This window comes from Haliotis asinina, chromosome 2 (assembly GCF_037392515.1).
Source record: "Haliotis asinina isolate JCU_RB_2024 chromosome 2, JCU_Hal_asi_v2, whole genome shotgun sequence".
In the NCBI taxonomy this organism is placed as follows: domain Eukaryota; kingdom Metazoa; phylum Mollusca; class Gastropoda; order Lepetellida; family Haliotidae; genus Haliotis; species Haliotis asinina.
The window spans coordinates 87,873,305-87,900,271 of NC_090281.1; the positions used below are offsets into that span (position 1 = coordinate 87,873,305).

General features: G+C 40.3%; 2 protein-coding genes across 3 annotated transcripts; both read left to right on the forward strand.

The window, feature by feature from the left end:
* The first annotated feature begins 1,149 nt into the window (after positions 1-1,149).
* LOC137272974 (uncharacterized) lies at positions 1,150-25,586 on the forward strand. Of its 2 annotated transcripts, none has more exons than XM_067805413.1 (2): positions 1,150-1,232; positions 23,339-25,586. In XM_067805413.1, exon 2 carries the CDS (start codon positions 23,343-23,345, stop codon positions 25,146-25,148), a length of 1,806 nt encoding a protein of 601 aa, XP_067661514.1. In that variant the 5' UTR covers positions 1,150-1,232; positions 23,339-23,342; the 3' UTR covers positions 25,149-25,586. The 2 variants fall into 2 exon arrangements, with proteins under 2 accessions (XP_067661514.1, XP_067661513.1); XM_067805412.1 differs by lacking the exon at positions 1,150-1,232 and adding an exon at positions 12,750-12,835.
* LOC137274530 (uncharacterized) lies at positions 17,741-20,412 on the forward strand. Its single transcript, XM_067807770.1, has 2 exons — positions 17,741-17,836; positions 18,304-20,412. Exon 2 carries the CDS (start codon positions 18,311-18,313, stop codon positions 20,108-20,110), a length of 1,800 nt encoding a protein of 599 aa, XP_067663871.1. The 5' UTR covers positions 17,741-17,836; positions 18,304-18,310; the 3' UTR covers positions 20,111-20,412.
* Positions 25,587-26,967: the final 1,381 nt, after the last annotated feature.

Sequence of the window (26,967 nt, forward strand, 5' to 3'; positions counted from 1 at the left end):
ATGTTAGTTGTAATGCAATAACTGTTTCCGTGATAATAACTATGAATTTTAGGAAACTTTATTCTTAAAACGGATGTTTAAATTCTGAAGAGACTATTTCAGTAAGTTGGCATTCGGAGGAACTGTTGTGTTGATATTTAAGTTTAGATCATGATGATATGATGACTGGTTTCGTTTGCATATTAAATGTGTTGTGTAATGCCCCAGGCTTATATCCAACGTTTACTGGCACAAGGACGACTGTCAACTGTCTGGGTCAACATGTCTTTGGACCCCCTCCGGCTCTTGACGTGTTTATTGTTGATCGTTAGATCGTCAGATAATGTTCTCTGCAAGTAATATAAATCCCGTTGTGGGGAGAATATTTTCAACAGGTTTGCTTTCAGTTTTCCTTGATGATGGTGTGTGTTATGTATTTGTTTTGTTTTTAAAGTATTTATTAAGTTACTTATTATGTTGGTTTTGGTGGTGTTTTTTTAATGCAATAACTTGATTTTGGGGTGTTTAACTGTTATGGTTTGAGTCGAGTTTTCTTTAGTTATATTGTTTGTGCATTTGTATTTATATTGCCTTTGGGGGGGTGGGGGTGGGGGCGGGTCACTTGTCGCGAAAACGTGTTTTGGGGGGGACAGTTGTAAATTAGACGCACCTTACAAGGAAATGTGATTCTACATAGATCACAGGTACGAGGTTCCAGCTGTGTCGGTCTCCTGATATAAGCGTATCCTCCCTTGTTACATACTGCCCGCCAGCGATACAAGGACAGCCCTACATGCACGTCGCTGATCCACGTGGTTCCATCACCGGATACATCGTGACGGAATGACACAAAACTATGCAAGTGATTTATTCTTTGTTTTTCAATTATGATAAATATTAATGAATAAATCAAAGAATTACGACTCGTCTGTCAACGGCTTACATTGAAACTTACAAGACCCCATCCACAAACCGACCACGCCCCTCTTAACTCTCCGCATGTAACAAAGCTGCATTCATTGTGTCATGTTTACGGTTAGAATGTACAGCATGTAATAGCTGTTGGGGATGGGGGGAGATGGACGGTCTGCCTCAGGTTACAAAACACGATAAACATTCAAAACGCATATTTCAGGGATTAAGTCTCAAGAATAATACGTTGATATGATATGTGCTTCGAGGTTTAAATCTTTAATGTACAGAACAAACGAGGAAAACCGTGTCGTTTAATCTGGAGTGTACGTAATTAAAAGGTAAGAAACTGCGTTTCGTGTATTCGTATTTTGATTTTAGAAAATCACGTGAACTGTAAATGTAGTTGTTTACCGGTATGAATGCATCACATCAATAATGCTGATGAAAATATATTCTGACAAAATTCGTCCATTCAAATCAGTTGGTAATGTCACAATGGTCTTCGTCAATCCATGCTTGACGTAAGAAGCGAATAACGGTCAATAGTGATGGCTTTGTGGTCGATCTCAATTTCGCAGATGTATGCCCATGCTGTTGGTTGCTGGATTGTTTGGTGAAGACTCGATTATTTACAGACCGACGCCATATATCTGGAATATTGTACAGTGTGAGTGTGAGTGTGAGTGTGAGTGTGAGTGCGACTAAACTCACTCACTCACTCACCTTGCAAGAGCAACATTATGTATAAACGAGGTCGGAAACTATACCTTATTGATCTCTGTGGAAAAGAACGTATCCTTTGATGTGACATTCACTCACTCACTAACTCACTTGTTTATTTGGTAAACCCACAGAGCGAATCCGTGAACCAGTGTTCTGTTCTGCCGTATGTTTCATCAGAGCAAGCATACATCTGACAGCAAATCCACTTTGAGTCAAAGCTCTTTTCTTGTTGAATATTACAAAATAGAGGTGGAAAATCTAAATGAACAGATGTAAAAACATTTAACTACGAAGCGTCTCTGCATGATATCAAACATATTTCTATATTTAAATTACTCAGCGGCGTGGATGAAGATGTAAACTAAACATAGCATATCGAGTGTGAAATCAGGTCAGTGGTGCGAATGTCACAACTCAACATATGACTGTTATACTTGTAAATGACAACTGTCACGTGTGGTTGTCAACCGTCGCCCCTGGGTGATCTACAGCGATCCAGCAAGATACAGACTAAACCCGGCGATAATCAGCCAGGATCGTGATTCTTTTCTTGAATTTGCCGAAATACTAACATGTCTGTCAACAAACATGTCTTTTCAAACTAGCGCGCTCTGTGAACGTTAACGTGAATCCGACCCACCAGTAAACCACGAGGTAGACAAGAGGCTTGCTGACCTTTGTGGATTAGATTTACTGCTCATTTACATTTACATAGACCGGTATGGTTTCATATATGAAACGTAAATAGGGCGGCGTGTTTCAGCGATGTACCGCGAACCGAGCGATGTGTTTCAGTCATGTAGGTATGTTTCAGGGGTGTAACGCCAGTAGGCCGGTATGTTTCACGGATGTAACGTCAATAGGCCGGTATGTCTCACGGATGTAACGTCAATAGGCCAGTATTTTTCTCGATGTTACGTAAATAGAGCATTATAAAATACCTGTCAAAACCAAGTCTACTGCATGTCTGAGTTGAAAGCTTGTAACCTTTGTTAAATATCTGTCTGGTACTATATAAATGTGATAAAGAATCTATCGAGAACTAACGAAACATGTCAATAGGTCATTCACGAAATTAAAATTACCCTCATTTCCAACACGCTGGAAAGTCCACACATATCAAAAAACAGCACAAAATACAGATGCCTTATGTTGGAATTCCATGTTAAATAACCAAGATTATCTAGTGTTATATGACTTATAAGAACACTGGAAAACGTTGTGAAGGATTTTGAACCAATATCTTATGGAGCAAAGATGACAGTATGTATAAATTCTACATTCATCATACATCATTTTGTTAGGTCTACCAACATTAAGGAATTTTAACAAGCCTCTTGATAGGTAACGAATAACCGAGGCATTGAAAGAATATTCTGCTCGGGATATAAAGCTCATGTAAGGTAAACAGTATTACACTCGATATATGAACCTCTGAGTTTTAAGCTCGGGATATGAAACTCAAAGAAGGATAACAATATTACATTCAGGAGATAAACTCGGGAGAACTCAAAATGGACGTCTGCCCATTATCGATGAATGATTTCACAAGTTCAAGACACCAGGCTGATATAATATTCTTCTTCCTACAAACACCTATAACTGGTGACACAGGTGTGATAGTGTTGCCGGCGTAAAAAAACGAAAAGAATTTGAGTTTAAGTTGGGAAATCACCCGAATTTGCTGTTTCCGGAATCAACAAGTTAAATCACAATTGTCTTGAAAACTATACATTCTTCAACATGACGATTTGACGCTGTTCCGAATGGCCCATTCAGGTAATCATTGTGATTACCCAGCGGCAATTCAAATATAACATAACTACGACAAAAGTCTTGAAAATATCAGCATGATATGTGGACATTCATCTGTTCAATGTTCAGTCATAACACGGTCATTGACAAATATAAGGAGACAGATAGACGCGGCTTGGAAGAGAAGTCGTTTTACAACTTATTAAACAATGTCAGTTTCGGTTGTAGTCACCAGTTAACCTGACACAGGCATTTCATTTCAAATACCACATCATTGCAACAAACCAGGTGGGTGTTGTTCCAAAATTTCAATCTCAGATTTTGCCAGTTAGCCGCTGGTTCTGGTCCTGTCGTAGGCGTTGTCCCCGTCATCCAGGACACATCACAGTGGGACGACTTCTAGTGAAACAGAAGACAATGTAAATGCAGCATACAGCCTCCCAATTCAATGTCCGTTGCAATGCGTGTAAGGTCCATTTGTGATGTGATGTTTCGTCTTTTGCACAAATAGGAAGCACTCTCTAGAACCACTTACTTACGGTAGAATATTGTACCGCCCAAACGCCATTAAATGAGCCTTCCAATATGTTGTCATGTAACCCGATATGTGATGACCTTGAACCTTGAATAAAGCATGCGTGAATAAAAAATTCGCCAAGACGTCCTGCACATTGATCTGTGAACAACAATAGGTGGATCCTGAGGTAGGGTGCAGTGATGCGCACGCTCCCCTCCCCCCATTGTGTCCTGAAAGTTTAATAAATAAATGACCATTGAAACGCTCGTGAGCATGAAGTGTGCCCCTTTCCTTTCTCAATAAGGTGCACTCCTCCTTTCTCCAAAAGCTGTATCCGACTCTAACTATGTAACCACTCTCGTTATTCTGGAGCTTCTCTCCCAGGTAGCCGCCAAGCAGGAACAACCAAAATTCAAAATACGCGTACGTCTTGTGGCCTTTTATTAAAATATCAAACAGTTTAATGACAACAAACATACTGCAATCAACCCTCTGTGTCCGGGACCGCTGCGACCTCTGACCAAACTTGTTGTGTCCCGGAAATTGTTCTCCCGGACTCAACATGTTCCCCGTGGTTTTATTCCCCAAGCATCCCAATGCCAAAACATGTGCTACATCCATCAGTTGTCAGATAGTGACCGCTTCCCTGAACCGTCTTTAGATATCATAAACATTCCCTGATTATTAATCCATGATCAACAATCCGCAGCTCTGCTAGTGACAGTGTACATACCAGATCCGTACCTCGTTGCCCATGTCCTTCATATTTCATACGACAGTCAACATTCCTGCAACACATCTGTCCACTGTTACGTGGTCCGACTTGTATCTCTCCTCTGACCGTTTAATCTACTATCATGTCAATTCCGTCTTCCGTGGTGTTTACATATTCCCCAAACTCACTTGCAGTACGTCATCACTGCCCCATTGCATTCAGATTCTGACAACAAATTAATAACACTATTCCATGACTGTCTGCGCTACAGTTTCATTTAGTAGTTACATAAATAGTTAATATACAAATTATAAACGCCTACAAAACACGCACGTTTACATACAGTATGGTTCAAAATTATTGAGAATAGCTAAAGCATTTCATATTATTAAACGAGAACAAATCAGATAAAATTGAATGTATTGTGAAAGTGAACTGACCTTTTCATGTTGTGTAGGTAACAATTTAATATTTTATCAAGTTTCCTTGAGCTTCACGGCACAGTCTAAGACGGGTAGGCATACTTCCTATCAGAGAGGTTAGTGTCTCGTGAGTTATGCTGTCCCAGTATCAGACCACTTCTCTTTTCATGTCTTCAATTTTTGTCCACCCCTTTTGATTCACACATTCCTTCATCATCCCCCAAATGTTCTCAATGGGATTTAAGTCAGGACTATATGCAGGAAATGGTAATGCAGTCACATTTTTCTCCTGAAACCACTGCTTGGCATGTTTTGCGGTGTGTTTAGGATCATTATCTTGCTGCAAAATCCAGTCATTTCCATAAAACACATGTGCACATGGAAGGAGAAAATTATCTAATATGTTAGTGTAGCGTTGACTTGTCAGATTTCCCTCAAACACACACAGCGGGGTCGTTCCTAATAAGGATATCCCTCCCCATACATGAAACTTTGGGCTGTATTTAGGTCGTCGATATAACGGTGCTGACCCAGACTTTGTCCATATTTTCACATTATTGGGATATACCCATATTGAGCTTTCATCAGTAAAAATCACATTTTCCCAGTCAAAGTTTTCATGTGCCAAACACCACTCAACACGCCTGTCTTTATGTTCTTGTTTCATGAGAGGAGAAGGAATTCTAGTCTTTTTCTCCCATCCAAGATCAATCAAATTTCTTCTAACTGTAGATTTTGATACAACTGTTGATCCCCTTTCTATCATTTCATACCTAATGTTGGAGATGCTTGGCCTTTGCTTTTTAGACGCTAAAATTCCCAGCCGGACGCGATCTGAGAAGTCCAATTTTCTGGGTCTCCCTGCTTATTTCTGGTGCCCCAAATCCTTTCCCTCTTTAAAATTCTTCCTAATCCTATACACAGTAGAAAGAGGAGTTCCTGTTCTCTCTGCCAATGTATTTACATCATCAATGCCTTGATTACACAACTCACAAATCAACCTTCTTTTATCTTCAGCAGACATTGTTGACAGTGCTGAGGAAAATGACGTCTGCTACAAATTCAGGGGAGGTAACTCTAATTGTACTATACTCAGTAGGCCAAGATGAGTTACCTCCCTTATACCATTACTTAGTTTTAAGTATCAGTGAATCAGTTGAGGTGTTAGGATAGCTCAAAGTAAGAAGTAAAATTCTCAATAATTATGAACCAGACTATAGTACTAATTATTCATTACTCAAACATATCGTTATGATTATAAACCAAAACCGGGAGTGGAAGTCCTGGTTGCAACAATATACTGTACCAACTTTGGTTTCGTCACCTTACATACTGACAATGACGTTGAAGGATACGTGGACGTACAGCTGGATGTCGGAATGTCATAATCCTTCAACCACAAAAGTCACTTTTGGTCTCACCCCCAAAATGCCCTACTGTTATTGCCAGAACCGATTCCGTAAATGCACCAACCGAATATGGGTATTTTGTTGACACGAAGTCAGCCCGTGGCCAGTCATGCGTGTAGATAAAGTCGACACTGCTTCAGAAAATGTCTTCAAAGAGATGAAATTGTGTGTCAAAGAAACTGTGTGTCCAGCAACGCGACAGTCCTGTTTGCAGAATACCGACATTCGGTTTTTGACATGCCGCACGTAAGTCTCAGTTACGATTAAGACAAACAGGCATGTGAGAATAATGTTTCCAATAAATACGCATTTATCCTCAGAATCAGGACCTGAGGAGATGTCGTTTTAATAAATAATACGTTGTAACAAATAAACCACAACACTTCTAATTCTAGATTCCCCATTTCATCGTCAGGTTTTTCATGGAATGTTTGAGCTATTATACCGCACCATTAGAATTGGTTTCATCATCTGTATAAGTTCCTTATCAACCATACACTGCAACCAGTGTGCAAAGTAACTGAAACAGTTAAAACAGGTTAATGAAAAGCCGTTGTGTCCTTGTCAACGCATGATGACGTCCTCGGACCGGTGCTGCTATAAGAGCTCATCACGTGTGACGTAAACATCCGACAAGCACTCACCCGTGTCTGTCTGGGTTAAAAGTGAACTTCAGTAACCCGTGCTTGTCGTTAGAGGCGACTAACGGGGTGGAGTGGTCAGATTCGCTGATGTGGTTGACACATGTCATCGGATCCCGATTTAGTAGATGGATGCTCACGCTGTTGATCACAGGATTGTCTCGTCCAGACGTCATTATTTACAGACCGCCATGATATAGCTGCAATATTGTTGTATGCGGCGTTAAACAAGACATCAGCCCCCAAACGATCGGCAATATTATGATTTCATCATCAATATCATATAAAAGCTGACAATGAAAAGTCAGTAAGAGACAATCTCGGACAAATGCTATTGTAAAGATCACGCATGATGGTGACATCGATCAAACACTAACAAAAATATGGAATCCTAGAAGGGACCTTGTCGCGTTGTCGTCCTCTCAAAAACATACAAAAGAGGCAAAATTAACGCGATGTTTCAGTCATTTGTCGCACTGTCGCTCTGTCGAATTGTCGCGCTTTGAATAGTATTATTTTACTCGTCCAAAGGGAGACAATGGGACAATTTTCAAGGCCTATATATGTCGCGTTGCCGGGCCATCTAAGGCGTGTAAAAAATTCTAAGAATGCGCGACAAGGCGACAATGTCCCTCCTACGATTCCATGCAAAAGTGTTTACGCAAGATTTGATAAATGCTGACGTATTATTCTGACCTCAGATAAGTAATTACTCAGCCAAGCTGACTGCGATCTCAAAATATCATAGTCCTCACTAGCAACCAAAATACCCATTAGGCGTATATAGTTATAGGCAACAAATGTAACAGCAGTATTGTACCGAAGACCAAGTAACAGGGCGTCGTAATTAAACGTAACCAGGACGTTTATGTCCGTGTGGAGAGACGTCAGCGAACGGACCAGCCTGGAAGGGAAAGGCCGGTATGCATGTACTGCAAGTGTCTACGCTCGAAATAGAAACGCGTCAAAATGTGTTCATGGAATTTGCGCAACTTTACGACAAGGCTTGGGAACAACGTACGAAACAAATGGCTCCATGTCAACTTAAATCAGAGTCGGGATGTTTTACGTATGGCTCTTTTCCGTTGACATGTTTTTCTGACGTCACGTCTAGTTCGTTGCTGACGCTATATGGGACTGTCCACCTAGAGCGGATATATCACTACATGCTTAATCTCATGTCCGACAAAAACATGCAATGCAATGTTTACTACGCGCCCCAAAAACGTTGTTCTATTTTGTGAGATATATAACCGTGCAAAAAAAGTATACACCTACGTTTTATGGTAACTATGAAAAAAAGCTATGAATATATATACATATATACAGGTATCGTTTTAACCTCGTTTGAAGTGTTGAGACTACTGTTTCCTGCTTAATAACGTTTTGATAAAGTTCGTATATTTTTGTTCAACCCAGGTTTCAAGCCTATATCTTCTTTTGTCGTGGAGAATACTGTCTCCAGTTGAAACTGATGTTGCGTGACATATATGCAACTGTCCTTATCTGTCATCATATGCTGTAAGCTATTTCAAAGGAAAATGTTTTAAATGTGTGCTTGAGGCGTGAAGCCCGCCTTGGAGTAATGCCAGAGCATATGGTTGTGTGAGGTGTCTCCCTTAGCTATTACTAGTCTAGTGAGTGAGTTTAGTTTTACGCCGCTTTTAGCCTTATCAAGGACACCAGAAATGAGCTTCACATATTGCAGTCATGTGGGAACTCGACTCGCCTAGTCCACTGCCTTCTATTCCTAGTGTACAAGCGATTAGTTTGAGAACTAGTGTGCACCCGGGGTTAGACTTGTTCGCAAGCAAATCATGTTGTATGAGGTGAGTAATGGACCGATAGTAAGTACAGTGATTTGGTTTTATGTCTCAATCGCTGCTTGTAATATCAATCACTGCATTCCAGGTCCAGAGACGATTATTTCGGGCGACTAACTATAACATGCAAGTACCCATGTACCGAAGCTGCTGCAAGAGATCGAACTGCGTAACCACTAACCCAGTAAATATCCCACTAAATACCTACATCTAAGGCGCAATGCACCTCCGCTGGTTTTCCGTGTTAAGTAAAGGTTTGGAAGAGGTACCTTTTAAAGTGTGAGCTGGCATTATGGATCAGCTGGTAATGATGGGTGGCAATGGCTGACTACGTATTCTATTATTTCAGGACATAATGGGGTATTGTTCTTAACATCACGTACTCGTCTATTACGTCAGTGAAAAACTTAGACCTCCGTCATACAGCTAAAATATTGCTGAGTATGGTGTTTTGCAAAACTGTTCAGCGATCGAACATTTGAAAACGTCTTGAAGAATCCGTTGGTGAAGGATCCGGCCATCGAATCGACAATGCAAAACTCATTTCCCTGAATATAACGGGGAAATCCACAAATGCACATATCGATGACTTACAGCAGACAGTGACATGCAAACAGATTTGCTGATGTTGCATCTTCATCCATGAATCATGGTCCTCTCACAGTAAAGGAATGTAACTCTGCTGAGCCAATTAGTAGTGTGAGACCTCCATTAACCATATGAGGGAAAACGTGTTCAAGAAAGCCAGTCGGTGATTGAACATACAAGATGTAGTGCTATGTTTGTACATTTTATCTTTCATAGTTAAGTATAAATGCATGGCGTCTACTGGCATGAATACATTCACACATGAATGGTCAGCTTTGTGGCCAATCTCTTTATCAGGCAGCAAAACAATTCTGTGACCACCCCAATGCCTATCCTGCATATACACGTAAACAGATGAGGGCTCAGAACAGGACCCCGTATGACACCAACAAGGTGATCAAAAAAAAGTCCTAAAGCATAGGTGACGGATAGACCGGCGTGATCAATACGTCAACGCCGTGCACCTGGTTGTACATGGTGTCATATCAGTGCACTCCATTCCTATAAACACCCTATCAATCACTCAAGTTCCCCGCCCCCTCTAAAGCGAGACATGCATGGAATCTTGACCGAGGGTTGACATAACAGTTAGAATGAAGTGTTGCACGGCGAACGACGTAGCTGCTTAGTAGCACTGACATGTGTTTACGCTTTGACTTGTTGCAAAGCTAAAATTGAGTTTCAAAAGGTTAAACGAAGTGTGTTCATTTTTCAGTCGTGTGTCTAAGTGAGATGAATTTTAGTTTGTTAATTAATAGGTTGACTCGATGAAAGTGTTGAAAGTGTTGAAAGTATCTTTTTTGTGTTTGTTTAGGTTGTTTAGTTTACCTCCTTTTTTCTGTGCTTGTATTATTTTTTTATGAAAGTGTTGAAAGTGTCTTTTTTGTGTTTGTTTAAGTTGTTTAAGTTTACCCCCTTTTTCTGTGCTTGTGTTAATTTTTTATGATATCTAGGTTTCATCATTGCGTGACATATCTCTTGGCTAGATCTATTGCGCCGTTTTGTTTTGTTTTGTGTGCGTGTGTGTGTGTGTGTGTGTGTGTGTGTGTGAATGGTCTGTTCGTGATAAGTATCACAAGCGTTTGGTTACAATAAAATTGCCTGTAGTGACGCTAGATATATGTGTTTGACTATATACAAAATACTTACCTGATAATTAGAGTGAGTGAGTGAGTTTAGTTTTACACCGCACTCAGCAATATTACAGCTATATGGCGGCGGTCTGTAAATAATCGAGTCTGGACCAGACAATCCAGTGATCAACAACATGAGCATCGATCTGCGCAATTGGGAACCGATGACATGTGTCAACCAAGTCAGCGAGCATGACCACCCGATCCCGTTAGTCGCCTCTTACGACAAGCTGAGTCGCGTTTTATGGCAAGCATGGGTTGCTGAAGGCCTATTCTACCCCGGGACCTTCACGGGTCACCTGATAATTAGAGTAACAAACTGTTCATCATAAATAGAAACGGCAATACCTTCCCCACATATAAGAAATCTCTGATAAAAGCAGAGTCTATCGTATAATTCTGACTATCTTGAATCTTGTTTGTTTGACCCAATTTCAGAAATGTTTCAGCTGTAAACAATCGAGTCTGGACCAGACAATCCAGTGGTTAACACTATGAGATACGATGACGGATATATTTTATGAAGCTACTACTAACATTCAAAAGTGAATATTCTCTGGTGTTTGCAATCTGGTTCATGATTGAGAAAATTAATCTTGTTGCATCATGCGTGGTAAGTAGACGTGTACAGTGAAACACATTCCGACTATCCACTATAAAGCAAGCAAACAATGCACTGTTTCTAAAATATCTTCGATAAGTTTTTCAATGCCATGTATAATATTAATTTCCCATCATATCAGCTGTGGCACACGAAGTCAGCTTGACTGACTGAAGGAGCCCATTTAACACCATTTATGTACTAGTATCTCGGTATTTCGTACTTGTAAGTGGATTCTGGTGCGATTAAGGGATGTAAAATATTCTGAAAGATTTCAGGCACTTCCTGAACGATTATAATATGTAATAATGTTTAGTCACAAAGCATACAGCATAAAAAATGTGATACAAGCTAAGTGATTCGGCACATAGCTCACCTGATCTGAATGACTATATCCCCTTCTTCTGTAGTGTGGCGTCCCTTTTCATAGGCATATGTTCACATTTTCGTACGGCTGTCTAGAGCCAGTTTATAGATGACCATAGTTTGAAAAGTCATGGGTTCGGCAATTACATGCGCGAATATTGAAGCACCATGAACTATAACGGACCTGTTGACAGATCGTCTCATATTTACAGAATACTAATGATCTGTTCGGCAACTTTGGTACTTTTAGAAAATGTCGGCAACATTTGATTATAAAGGCACAACGTCACACCACACTTCACTAAAATACAGAATGCAATAATTCTCAATAATACTAAATATCATCCCTCTGGTAAACTACCATATAATTTATACCAAAACAGATTACGTATTTAAATGATAGTATTAAATGAAAAAGGTTAAATGAATTTGTGCACGTTGCACGAAATTGACTCCAGCTCACTCTACCATCCGAACATTGAGGATGAAGACTTTTATGGATAGACAAGTTCTTTGTTGCAATGGATGCGAAGTTTCGGCGTAGATTCTAACACCGTTGATGCAAATCATATGCACAGGGAGAAATATATACATGGCAGGGATGTCTCCACCCTCATCATACCAACTAAAATGTCACTTAAAGAAGTCATCCGAACATTATTTCAAGCGGACCCATAGAACCCAGCTGTGAACGCATTTTGCGAATATCGTACAACGCGACTTGTGATTGAGAACAATTTAGCAAACACCGACAATACCGCGTGCAACAGTTTTCGATGTACGGAGAGCATACATCACAATAATGCATGCATTACAAAACTGCCGTTCCTGAACAACTCAGCCATTCATGTACTCACTCACTCACTCACTCACTCACTCACTCACTCACTCACTCACTCACTCACTCACTCACTCACTCACTCACTCACTCACTCACTCACTCACTTCACATAAAGTGTGTTGGACATAAGCTGTCCGTCAAGTTCACCTCTATTCCGAAATTTTACAATCTGACATTTTGCGCAGTGTTGAATTTGGAATTTTAAGTGATCAGTATTGCTGTGGGGGTCGACATTATGTCCGGTTGCCGTGCACGCATTGTGAAATCGACTACAGTGCACCCATTTGTCAATCTTGAGAAGGCGGCTGCAACTTCTCAGGAGATTGCAGGGGGAGTAGCGGAGTAAGGACTGGGATATATAGGAGAGAGTAGAGACAGTAGCACACAGAGTAGTCTCCAGGTGTCAGGTATGTACCCTTGCATTCCTAATACTTGATATAGTTATTGTTGCAGATGGGTTTTATGTGTGACATGTATACCATCATATCCAGTAGAACATGTGCCCTTACGAGACATCGTTGAGTATCAACATATAAACATAACAGACCCAGAGGTTCTAGGTCCTTCTGGTTTCCAGTCCCCCCCCATGGGGGAATGTACTTATGAATCTTATTTTGACAACTGAATGACTCCCAGTTGAGTTCCGGGAATAAATCGATGCTTGTGGCTTGTGAGGCGAGTAGGTATCATGCAGAGTGATGGAGAGGCGGTGGTGTAGTGATTGAAGAGTCACGCCGAAGGCTCGGGTTCGATTCCACCGTGACTGACAACTCCAGATCTATGAAACAGAGTAACAAGATGTTAATGATACCAGTGAACAGGATCGCAAATAAGAGTAATTGTAGATAATCATGCATCGAGTGCTCCAACGTATGTATGTATGTATGTATGTATGTATGTATGTATGTATGTATGTATGTATGTATGTATGTATGTATGTATGTATGTATGTATGTATGTATGTATGTATGTATGTATGTATGTATGTATGAGTGCGTGTGTGTGTGTGTATTTATGTGTGTATGTATGCTTGATTTATATATGTGTGTGTGCGTACGCGCGTGAGTGTGTGCGTGCGTAGGCATGTACGACTACTTCTACTACTACTACTACTACTACTACTACTACTGCTGCTGCTAACATTATTTCTACCACTACTAATACTGGCTAACTTGCAGTGGATAGTGTTGAATACGTTTATTACTACTACTACAACCTCGTCTGCGACGACTACTACTACCACTACAGCTGCTGTTGCTATTAGCAATACAAGCGAGGATACTGACGACAATGAAGATTGGCATAAAGATGCATTACAACGCCCAGAATTAAAGTAATTACAATAATAACACACCCACTTTACATAATCTCACATGCCGTCAGCTGTGACCGTGATAAAACGATGTGAAATTCTTTTTAGGGTGCTTCAAGAACCTAGGTGCATACTGCGTTGGCGGCGTGTTCACGACTCAGTGTATCTTTAATTGAAATTAATATTTTGAGTAATATCATTATATGCTATAATAATTATATATTCGATTTTCATAAGTATTTAACATTGAAAAGCAAATTCGCATGTACTCACCCGAATCGGAATCGAGTACCCGGAAATATAAAGAATATATCCCATTCTGTCAACGTTGTGAATATTCAATCACGATTTGACAGAGATGATTATTGAAAATTTTAGAGGGTGGCAATAGGACATTAAAACTTATCTCTTGCTATTCATTTACTTTTGTTTAACTAATAGAAGACCAACACCATTACTTATAATGCTCGTTAAAACACAAAATATTTTGTTCCTGTTGTTACTGTAACTCTACTTCCCGCTGCTCCTGCACAGATAAATCACAATCCCTTAATGAACTCCACTGATCAGACTTTACCATTGATGTAAATGTGTGTTACGTCATTAACGAAAAAGACAGTATCTGCCCTCTCTCCCTTTCCCGGTACTCGATTCCAGCTGTACCCGACCCGGATCCGAGTACCCCAGTACCCATTCCAGTCTTATCAATGACATTAGTCGGTTGTTGTGTTCAACGACTTTAGAAATGGAATCTCTCTAAAACAGTTATTTGACACCATCACGTGATGTTGTCGAGGTATAGAGATCTCATCGCCGTACATAACAGGGATAGGGTTTGTCTCTGTTTCCATCAAAGTGGCCTTAAAGACATCCACATACATCTCAAAAGATGCTAGATCATGTGTATATCGATTGTGTCGGGTGCATGCAGGGAGTATCTCGATCTCAGCAGAGAGGCGTGCAGTAAATCCTTCTACGACACAGGGCGAGACTTCTCAGCGTGAGAACTTCGATAGGGAAACTTGTACTCTTCCAAGTTCAAGTGACTCCCCCCTCTCAAAAAAGGTGACCCGCACATGAATATTTGGCACCTCGATGACGTGAACAGCATAGTAGGTACTACACAACACGACGGTAATATAGCAGGTTAGAAAGATTAACTCAGTGTCAAAATTTGAGTTCAGTTATTTCTGTATTCTACTTGCCTTTTATCCTTACATTCTTTGATCATATGTTTTTTTATTTGATATCTTCTTAAACCGACTAATAACATATACAATATCAGGGGCGTTTTTTTCAGCTAGTCGGTAAGTGTCTACTTAGTTTGTGCTCTGTAAATGTCGCTTTGCTGGAAATTTCTCATCAAACTCAATGTGCCTTTGTCGGCAAACTGATATTTCTTTTTCAAACATGGCTTTCACGGGCGAGCAGCCCTGATCACACGTTTGTCTATTGCTTATCAACGCTAATTCACTATTTGCTACCCTTGTAACGTTTTCGCCTCTTACCGTATTTCTCTCGTCGCACATGCATGTCGTGTTCTCGTTACAAAGTATACTATCTCCTTTAATTTGAACATGTTAAGAACTGATGCATGTCTTCAAAACGCATTTCATCAATCCGTGCTTGTCATAAAAGGCGACTATGCTTGTCTTACTAGGTGACTAACGGGATTTGGTTGTCAGGCTCGCTCACTTGGTTGACACATGTCATAGGTTCCCATTTCCGCAAATCGATGCTCATGCTGTTGATCACTGGATTGTCTAGTCCATACTCGATTATTTACAGACCGCCGCTATTTAGCTAGAATATTGCTGAGTGCGGCTAAAAACTAAACTCACACACTCACTCATTGATTATAAACCCGATAATATGAATGTGATTTATGTTTTTGTAAAAATCAAACTTACAGCGATCAAGTATATATAGTTAGGTATGAAGTTATGAAGAACCTAAAGATGTAGAAATTAAAGCTTAAGGTGACTATGGTGGTATCTCAGGTACTAGCACTAAGAACTGCAAATGATGAGGTTGCAGGATCGAGTCTTGTCGTGGTTATCTAACTGAACATATATAGAATGAGACAAAGCACTGGATTCGCCATGAAGTCCGGGTTATAATTATTCTATAACAGCCTCTGCCTTAGGGAACTAACGGGGTAGGACGGTAGGCAGGCAGACTTGCTTACTGCATAAGATTGTATCCAAAAGAATCTCAGGATGTTAACTGGATTAGCTGGTCAGGGATAACTCTTATTACAGTGTTAACCAACAAGCAATGTGTTTCCCTGATTTTCAGTGATCTGTTTATGTAATTTACACTGTAAGGGTTTTTTTGGTACCCTTGCGATTTTTTTGTTGCGAATCTTTGTTGCCCCATTTATGAGACAAACTAGTTTATGCCCCCGTTGTCAACACGAGAGGCGTTTAGCGAGGTGTATTATAATCCTTAACGGATAAACGCAGTCCAGGATAATTTGTGAATGTTTTCCTCAATCGAAAATTGTTCGTGTTTCTGGCGGATCTTGAATCTTAGAAATGTAAGGTGACGGGGGAAAAATGAACAAAAATTAGTTATATGGTTATGGTTATTACTCGGAAAATATTTGTTTGTATTATGGTTAATATCAAAAACATCACCTTAACAGTCATCCGACACGTTGGGATTCAACATCAAATGCGCCCTAGTCCCTGATAGTTTTATTGCAGTTACATTATTTGTAGTGACTGCATATAACACAGGCAAAAGGTATACATAATTATACACTGTATACCCACCGTTTCAAAATACATGTATACGATGAATGTCTTCCTCTTAACGTAAATTAAGTCCTGGGACAAAACGAATGGAATCGTTTGCACTTTATACAAACTTAGTGGGTGTTGCTAACGTCGTCGAGATGGGAGAGGGAGAAGAGGGGGGGGGGGTAGAATGGGAGGGATATCTACTACAAAGATATCTACGAACAACCTTACGTATTTTTCTGTGTGAAATCATGTACTATTTATTACATGTTAAAGGCGTTGCAATATGCACCAGTCTTGGCGGATTACCTTTTCAATCGGTTGTTCGTTAACTTCTCCATCGTACTGTATATTTAGACTTTAACCACTATTATTTCGAGACCAGAGGCTTGGATACAATAAGTGTCATAATACACACATGTAAGAATTCAACTAGTATCGTGATACATACCCCATAAACAATACTATATATATATATTATAGTAGGATACATATTCACAATATGTTACCGAACACACCTGGACAAAGATACAAGGCACACTCACGGTGATATATACACTCTATAGTAGTAACGTAAATTTAAGTAAAATGGCACATCCATTAAATGATTTGGTTAGTGTATTGTGTGTTTCCATGTCAACCATCATTTAAATATACTTTGTGAGTATTTTTAAGAGCTGCTTCAACTGATAAGCGACATGGACACAATAAAAAGACCATTTCCTATAAAAATGAAAAAGAAATGTTCTTTTTATGCAGTTAATTTTAAAATTCAAACCCCAAAGTATTTTCTTCAACTTAAAGTTAGTTGGATTTAAGACCCCTACTCTTGAATATCAATCAACAAGCAAAGGCCCTGAATATATAGGCGATATATTTAGACAACGTTGATCTGAATGCCTTGGTTTACCAAATATTTGCACGACCATCCACAGGATAACTGCAATGCACAAGAGTTGTCATAACAGGTCCGTATGTTGATGTACGCTAACAGCACTTCTTGCAAGTGTTTGACAAGCACACCGTTGGTGATTATGATCGCTGCATTGAAATACAAGGTCCAGGGGATTGGTTGTTGCCACGGTGGCTCCAAAGGCAAGATACAACAATTGTTTTTTTTTCTTCTGTATGGGCCTCTCCTTACAATTTTTTACGCGTGTTTACTCTGCTATAAAGAATAACCGGGCGGTATTTGCATATGTGACAAGGTTAATGTTTCTCAGGATGTCTTGTGCGTCCTCTTTGGATTTCAACTGTATAAAAGGGCAGCGTCTTCGTAAACATTCTGTACGTCTAGCTGTCGTTGTGGTGGTACGGCTCTTTGGTGACAGATAACGGCAGATTAAGTGAAGGTATGTATATTCCTTTTATATCCTTATATATAGCTTCTTTTGCAAAATGTGTTTTTATCGGATTTCATCGAGACCAGAATAACTGAACCGTACTCGGTGTAAGTGCTTTTTTCTTCTTATTGTCTTCTTTTTTTTCTTTTTTTGCATTCCCGTCCATTGAATAATGCTCGAATAATGTTTGCTTTTCCTTATCAAATGGTATTAGATTTTTTTTCTAGTTTTGCTATTTTTCGTAATGTGTTGTGCCGAAAAGATATCGCAATATTCTGACGTGGTTAATGCGTTGAAAAATTCATGTTTTTCACTGCCAAGTTGGTACAAACTGTTCAGTCAGTGGTAATTTCTAATATTATTTTGTTGCGAAAAAAAGAAATATAATAGATTCGAATTAAACATCATAGTTTGAAAAGCACTATGAAACAAGGTATATTTCTAATAAATACATAAAATTAAATCTTCTATTTTAGGAACACAATGAAAGGTGTGGTGGTTCTGGTTGCCATGGTGGCGGTGGTAAGCAAGGTATCAGCTCTACAGTGGACCCTTGAGGGTGAACAAACTCGCGGTAGTCACCAGGTGGGACGACAGACAAATGCGTCTCAAAACAAAACGGCGCATCTTAGTCAGGGAGAGAGCCTTATCTTCAACATCTGTCTGATGAAAGAAACGAATGTTACAATACGAGATGTCGTGTTCTCGAATGATGGAGAGGCTGACAGAGTCGTCGTCTCCTTTGACAACATCGTCATTGGCGAATTCAACACGACTGCAGGAACAGACTTTGGTCGTTTATGGAACGTGTTCTATTACACGGGTCCTCTTGGAAGCATTATGACTGGCAGCGGAATTCACAGATTGGAACTGCGGGCTGTCACGGCTGACTTCTGGGGTGTGGAAATTGACAGGGTTGTCGTGGAAATCGACGACGAACGTCTCAACTCTGATATCTATCTCTGCAAATATCCTTGTTCCCAGGACGTGTCGCCCTTGGAAGGTCCCCCAGCGGGTTCTGTTCCCGAAGGATACATCAGCCAGAAAAGCTACCCTACATCCTGTGCTGAAGAGGACAATGTCGTCATTCCCGTGTTCCATAATTCGGTCAGTGAGTATGTTGTCGCAGCCAAACTCCCCGCATACCACTCTTTCAAAAATGAAAGGGCCTCCAATTTTGACCAATGTAGTTTTGCCAGTGACACCTTCTGGAACTTCACCAACATCGACGTAGCGTCATTGTCAACCACCAGCCAGCAGTCGGTCCAAGCTACCCTAGACCTGCTATCTACAAACGTCAACAGCGATGGGACAAAAACTCTTCAGATTAGAATATCATTCTCCGTCGTCAACCTGGCAGACCCTCAGATCGGAGGTAATATCCACATGACCCTAAGTGGAATCAGCCAGCAAGCATATACCACCATTCTGTATAAAGGGGGGAACACCAATGGGTACACGCAGTCAGATTCATTCAGATTTACAAACGAAAATGCGTCATACACCTGGTCCGTTCCTGATTTCACTTGGACACAAGCCTCTAACAGCTTGCTCTTGTATTTAGTGACAAACCAAAGTGATGTCGTCAACATCGATGAGTTCTATCTACAGACACGGGAAACCAAAGGTGACAGTGTTGCTACCATATACCAAGGAGATGTCGTTGTGAATGGAGTAACTAAAGACCTTTGGTGGAGGACGAACAAGACAATGGAAGTGTCGCTGACCACATCTACGAACACCTGGACAACTCACTTCATCCAAGTATACGTTCCCATCCCATGGTCCAGTGGCTGGTGCCAAGTCATGGTTCTGTACGAAGATGGTAACGTTCGTCTCCTCCCCACCACCCCTGACGGCACAGATTGGATTCCATTTGGTTCGTCATTCGTTGTGGGACAAAGTAATGTACAGTCACGTCCAACTGCACCTATCACTAAGCTGAAGATTGATCCGGCAGTGTTGACCTTTGACGTAGTGTACGCTGACGGCGGAACGGCAACAATGTCTCTCCTCCCTCTCATCGAGAGAACAGAACTGCGTCTTACCAACCTCAGCTTGACTCGAGACACGGCAACTTATCCATTTGCAACGTTCCGGTCGATGTATGTGGAGGGAGCCAACGCCGACTGTGACAGCGTAGCCTCCAACACACAAAGTCCTGTCCACGTCATGGACAGCTGGGGCACCATGACAGGAACGTTGTTTGGCTTCATGCGTCGCTGTCACTCCCGTCATCTTACACAAAGTCCCGATCTGTACTTAGGCATCATGAAGGGATAGACACATTCTGTGGGACTCTGTCAGTGTATATATTTCGATCCGTATTTTCCTGAACATTATATACCATACAACTACTATGTAACGAACCACTGAAGCAAAATATGCTCCTTTTGTTCGAGCGTTCTAGGGCCAAAAGACGAATCACTATTGGGTTTCTTACATCCAGCTGTTCTTTTGATTCCGATTCGTTACGTCTTGTTATTAATATGTTTTGACTTTAACCTGATTTTAAATACAAACAATTTTCCCATGTTCTCTGTGTCTTGTCTACAATACCTTTTTATAATAAAAATCATTGTACAGATGGCGTGTTGTCAACTGCTATATATTATGTCGAACATACACATATAAAGGTATCGCCAAAAGGTTGTTTGAGAATCTGAAATTCCACTGTTTGTTGCGATTTGAGAGGCCATTATGTGTGCCCAGTTGACGCTGAATATATTTTTCCAGGTATACTTCGTGCTAACTAAAAGCTGTAAAAGATACCACTGGGACATGAAATCACCATGACCCATTGTCTGCATCTCGTCGGTGTGGCCTTTCATATTGAGGTACCACCCACACTACGACAGAAATATTCAAAGCATTACTTGATATAACCTGCAACATGTTATTTAGGGGATTACATTTTCTCGGAGGTTCAGATGTCAGTACTTCAAGGAATTGGGTCCCAGGGGGGATTCGGCAAGGTGCCTCACTCCGAGATTAGGGGGTAAACAACTATTTCGATACGCTATACTATTGCGATAGTTTATTGCGACCAGCTATAACTGCAGCTGTTGCAATAAGATTACAATATATTTGATACTTGAATTGTCTCATCTGAAGTCATTTCCTAAGTGAATGCATATTAGTAGTTAAGATGAAATATAAACAAGCTGAAGTAGAGCCAGTCTTTTGGAATACCTGAAACTTGAAACCTGGATCAAGTCAACAGTCACAACATATTAGTGTTATTAACATGATTGTAAACGTTATGTATACGTATCTTGGCGAGTTTGCCGCCCTGATTATTTGAGAGGTAAATAACTCTACATCAAAGTGAACGAATCTGATACTTCCTGTATTTTGCACTCAGCATTTATCAACGGAAGCAAATTACTTCAAGCTTCATTTATAGATCTACCCTCCTCTATCGGGGACGCAACAATTGCAATCCACCGATAGTTCGTTACAGAACTACTCAGAGCTGGGTTCGAACTCCGGACGGGTCTCAACACATTTGACCTTGTGGTTACATTCAACCTGAGAGGTTCACAAACTACATGATCGAGACTATTTGTTGGCGGATTTCCATTTGTTTGGAAACCGACGTGTGTTCGATCGCTGACTCTGTGTGTTGACGATAAGGTACCTCATTCTGAGAGAGTTGATTCGAATCCCGGATAGGCTTGAAAAAGTACTTTAGTGAGACAGCGTATTATGACATATGTCGCATCCGCCGCTTTCTAGACGGAATTGTACATTCGTGACTGTCGGTATTATCCCACGCGCAGGTTGGTGGAATTGGGCTAGGACCAAGAGTGCACTCGTAGCCTACATCTTCACACGCATCAAACAACCGCTGAGATAGGTAGGCTTATTTACGTCAGAAGGTATTACAATGCCCAGTGAACCGTCATGTTTTCATCTCTTTTTATTGGGAGCATTTCTGTTCACGCCACAGGTGTAGGGTTTAACTTTGACACAACCAGGAAGTTGTTATCAGATGGATGTTGTTGCCGTGTTGTTTCCTTGTTGAACATACAGAACATCCATGACGTATTTTGTTTACCCTACGTTACAACATAAATATGGTGTGGTGTATGGTGGCATGTTGTTTATGAAGACCTATTGCATAGGATTATCCAGTAAAGTACAGATCCTGGTGCTGGTGGTGCCTGACTGTGAGATTATGTTGTATAGTTGAAGAACCTAGCAATTATACTGACGACTACAATAAAAATATAAGTTTGTGTTTCATCGTCATAACAGAAACGTTTACAAATGGTTAATGCAATGCGTATTTATCGGTATTGCATTTGGTATTAAGACAAAAAATAACAATACAAGTATGTCAATGTCAAAGCAATGTTTCCCTTAACCTTGAAGGTGATCACGCGTTCCTCTCTCTGAACAGATGGGAGCTTTTGGTTGTCGATTGTGGCAACTTTCTGTTAAAATATATGATTTCATCAGTGTCAAAGTCAAAAACAGATATTCATCCACTATACCTAGGTTACTTATTGGACAATTTCTTTACTTTTCAAAGGAATCTTTTTCCAACGGTTATTAAATTGTCAGCCATCTGTCCCTGATGTAAACGTTTAAGTAGCGAGCGACGGTGAGGATGTAATCGATTTCGCCAAGAACCAAAACGGAGGATGCAGGACAAATAGACAGAAAATACTAGAGGTAAATTTGCAGTGGTTTCTGTCGAAGTATTTCGAAACATAATGCTGAGTACCTCAAGTAAGTTTCACACAATAATAAATTCTGAACAAAACTAGTCTCTTGACGTCCACATTATTGATCAATGTGAGGGAGTCAGTCCGTTTAGTTACCTGTGTCATACACACGTCAATCACATGCGTCCTGACGACTGACCTGAAAAATTTGTCATACAAACGAGTCAAAAGCATGACAAAAGCATGAAAAGAGTCTTAGTGCAGGCACATGCAAGCATACACGCATTAAAATGAGACAGAAGGGACAAAACCCTCTCCAAAAGGCTTATAGCAGAGTGGATCGTACAACTGTGACTATGGCATTAATATGTATTTGTTTCATCCGCATTACAGTTGTACGATGTTGTTTGTAAACACATCTAATCTGGAGGCAATACCATGACAAAGCATATGTTTATGAATCCCAATGAAATAATGATGACATTAGGTGTTCGAGACAAAAACATCAAGCATAAACGATACCATGAGCTTGTCATGTGCAGACTTAAGGCCACAAAACACGTTGAAGCAGATACTGTATTGTTTCTGCATTGTTTCTTAGATTATAGCCGTATGATGCACATCCTTGTTTGATAATAATACACGCATTTCTTGAAGAAGTTCTTCCATGGTGGGTGTGAATTGTCAAAATGACAATTTCGTAGAGAATATCCTGCATTTACCTTTACAACAAATAACATTCCCATAATCCTCATCACCATTCCAATATATCGGAAGTCACTGTAACTGTGAAGGATTTTCTTTTCCAAAAAAAATGATGAATTGTTCTGTTTTTCAGAAAGATGAACGATATCCATATCATTATTTTACTCCTGGTTGTATGGACGGCGCGCACATCGGCATCGCTGTGGACGCTTGAGGCAGAAGGCACGCAAGGGCAACATATCAGGAACTACAGATCAGATGCATCTGGACGCCAAGCTGTCCTGCTCTACCAGGGCCAGTCAATCTTGTTTTCCATCTGTTTCATGCAGAAAACAAACTTAACAGTCAAAGACGTCGTCTTTTCCAACGATGGTCACTCTGACAACGTCAGTATCGGCCTGGACAATGTGGCCATTGGCTCATTCCGAACACATAGACATGACACGGGTGGTAGGTCATGGAACAAATTTTATCATTCTGGTGAACTTGGAAGTACAGTTGTTGGTGCTGGCATAAGTCGATTGAGTATTTATGCCAACGAAACTGATCGTTGGGGATTCGAAATTGATAAGGTTGTGATTGAAATAGCGGATGATCATCTTAATTCGGACATTTTGCATTGCAGACTACCCTGTGCTCAGGACACCCCTGCTCTTCATAACCCACAACGAGAGTCTGTCTCGTTGGGTTATATTACTCAGAAAAGTTATCCAACATCATGCGCTGAGGAGGACAACGTACTCATTCCAGTGTTTCATGGCTCAGTCAGTGAATACACTATCAGCGCAACATTACCAATGTACCATTCATTCAGAAATGACGTGTACCAAGATTTTAACAATTGCTCCTTTGCCGAAACAGTGCTCTGGAACTACACCGATATAAAACTCAGTTCCCTTCTTGTACAAACTGACCCAAACTCTCTTAGTGTGTTGGCCTCACGCGTTAACAGCCAAGGTATTGCAACCATTCACCTGGGTCTTTTATTTTATCTTGAAACACCTAATGAGGGGGTGTATAATTCTGAAATGGGGGGAATCATTTCCTTATCCCTGAGTGCCATCATGGATGTTGCTATGGTTACGGTACTCTGCAGGGGAAAGTTGAATAGATACACCACCCTACAAACGTACCAATTTACAAACAAATCTCATACCTTTGAATGGGAAGTTCCTGATTATGTCTTGGGTGCGAATGCAAACCATGTTATCTTAGTTATTGTAACAAGCCATCCAGAAACTATAAATATAGATCACTTCTACATCCAAAGACGCAAATTTGAAGAAGACGCAATGTTTGAAATCTTTAAGGGGGACGTCATTATTGAAGGGCTACATATGGACTTCTGGTGGCAACAAAATACAACCATGGAAGTGACTTTGTCAACGACTTCTCAGTCATGGACTGCTCATTATATACGGTTCTATGTCCCGGTTCCATGGTCAAACAATGGTTGGTGCCAGATAATGGTTCTTTATCAAGACGGAAATGTTCGTTTACTTCCAATGACGCCACGTGGAGTTTCGTGGATTCCTTTTGGGTCTTCGGTGTTGATTGGCCAAAGTGACACGTCATTCAGACCTAGTGCTCCAATTTCCAAAGTAACAGTCGATCCACTTCATCTTTCCCTTGACGTGGTGTATGCCGACGGTGGAACAGCCACTATGACCCTCTACCCTTTGGTCGAGAGGACAGAACTACGAATTACCAACATCAATATGGCCGGGGACACGACGAAAATCCCGTTTGCAACGTTCCGGTCTATGTACGTTGCAGGTGGCAACGCTGACACTGACAGCGTGGCCTCCGACACTCGGGAAGTTGTACATGTGATGGATGATTGGGGCAACATCACGGGCACGGTGTTCGGACTGTTTCGACGGTGTCAGTCCAGTCATCTCACCCAAAGTCCAGATCTGCATCTGAGGATCGTTAAAACTTGAAATGGTTTCACACAATCAATTGGGTTACATGCTTGTAGATACTATACCCGATAGACTTAAGCTTGTATATTTCTTCTCTGATACAATTTGATAAGGCCACTTTATTAATTTAATGCACAACTTTCTGAAACAACAAATGCTAACATGAAATACTTTGACAGCAGAAACGAAACGTTGTAGAACAACATCCAGAAATGGATAATGATCAATGTTACCCTTATTAGACACAAACCCGCAAGAGTTTACATGATTTTATTTATCAGGAAATCAAAATGTCAGTTTGTCTTAATATTTCCTCGATGCAAGTATGTTACATTCAGTTTTGTTACGTTGATGGTGGAATGAATGTGTTCTTAACATGTCTACAAATATGTGATCTTTTGTAGTATGAAGATAATGTACATCTTTTTGTGGTATGAATATAAAGTTTGCTTTGTATCTTATTTTCATTGCATTTTAAAACTAACGCGCAACATGTACATTAAGCTACGTTTCGACCTGTTGATATTTGTTGACTATAGTCAGTGAGTGAGTTAGGTTTTACGCCACAGTTGGCAATATTCCAGCTATAAGGCAGTGGTCTGTATGTTATAGTCTGGACCAGACAATCCAGTGATCCACAGCATGAGCATCGATCTACGAAGCGAGCCTGACCACCTCATTCCTGTAGTCACTTCTTACGACAACTATGAGTTGCTGAAGGTCAGTTCTAACACTGGTCTACACCGGTATGACCGTTGAAAATCCGGGATAGAAAAGGCCTTCAGAAACCCATGCTTGTCATAAAAGGCGACTATGCTTGTCGTAAGAGGCGACTAACGGGATCGGGTGGTCAGGCTCGCTGACTTGGTTAACACGAGTCATCGGAACGTCTGGTCCAGACTCGATTATTTATAGACCGCCGCCATAATTATAGCTGGAATATTTTGGCGTAAAGCTAAACTCACTCACTCACCTACTCTACACGGGTATGTTAAAAGTAAATTATTGTCCCCGTTAAAGACAGCTGATTTGAGACTTAAGTTTGTGAACCGTTGAAATTCTAAGCGACGCTACTATATTAATTTGGAATTGATTTTCTTTCTTAAGTGTTAACATCTGTAAATGGAAACTTTGCGATACCCACGTATTGACTGACACGTGTTTTTATGTTCTAAAAGTGAAAGCTGCTAAATTATGAAAAATGCGTTCATTTAAATATGCAATATAAAAAGATCGGGATGTCAAAATAGAAAATAAATTGACTTATAAACTATCATAAAGTATGCGTCGAGCAAAGATTTTTTTAAAGACATTTCAAAGCAATTTCCTTTAAAAAGCATCGACTTTATAAATATTTTGCATCGTGAAAAAAACACATTCAAAGAGATAATGTTACACCAGCCAACTGAGGTGGACAACTTCACAATGAGATGTCAACACACACATTTTAAGTTTGGACATTTGTCAAACATTTCCGTTGTGATGTTCATTCCATACGCTACTAGCTGTACTATAAGCTTAAGGGCAGGCCAGGAAGTCAAAACAGGGCATTGTGCGTTAGGCTCTTGGTAATAAACTTTAACTTAAACTGATAAATCACAAGTCATTTATATCCTACCCAAAGGGTGACTCTTAGTAAGATGGCGATCAGGTGCTTCAAGCCAGTAGTGTACTTCTCAATCTAAATGAGTGTTTTCATTTGTCCTATACTGTATTAAGTCTTATCCCAAATATAAAATTTGTAACCATGCTAAGGCGTGGTATTTAACATTTGTATTACATCGTCTTAGATAATACGTACAGCCACGTTTTGCCACAGCCGCGTTTCTCTTTACTT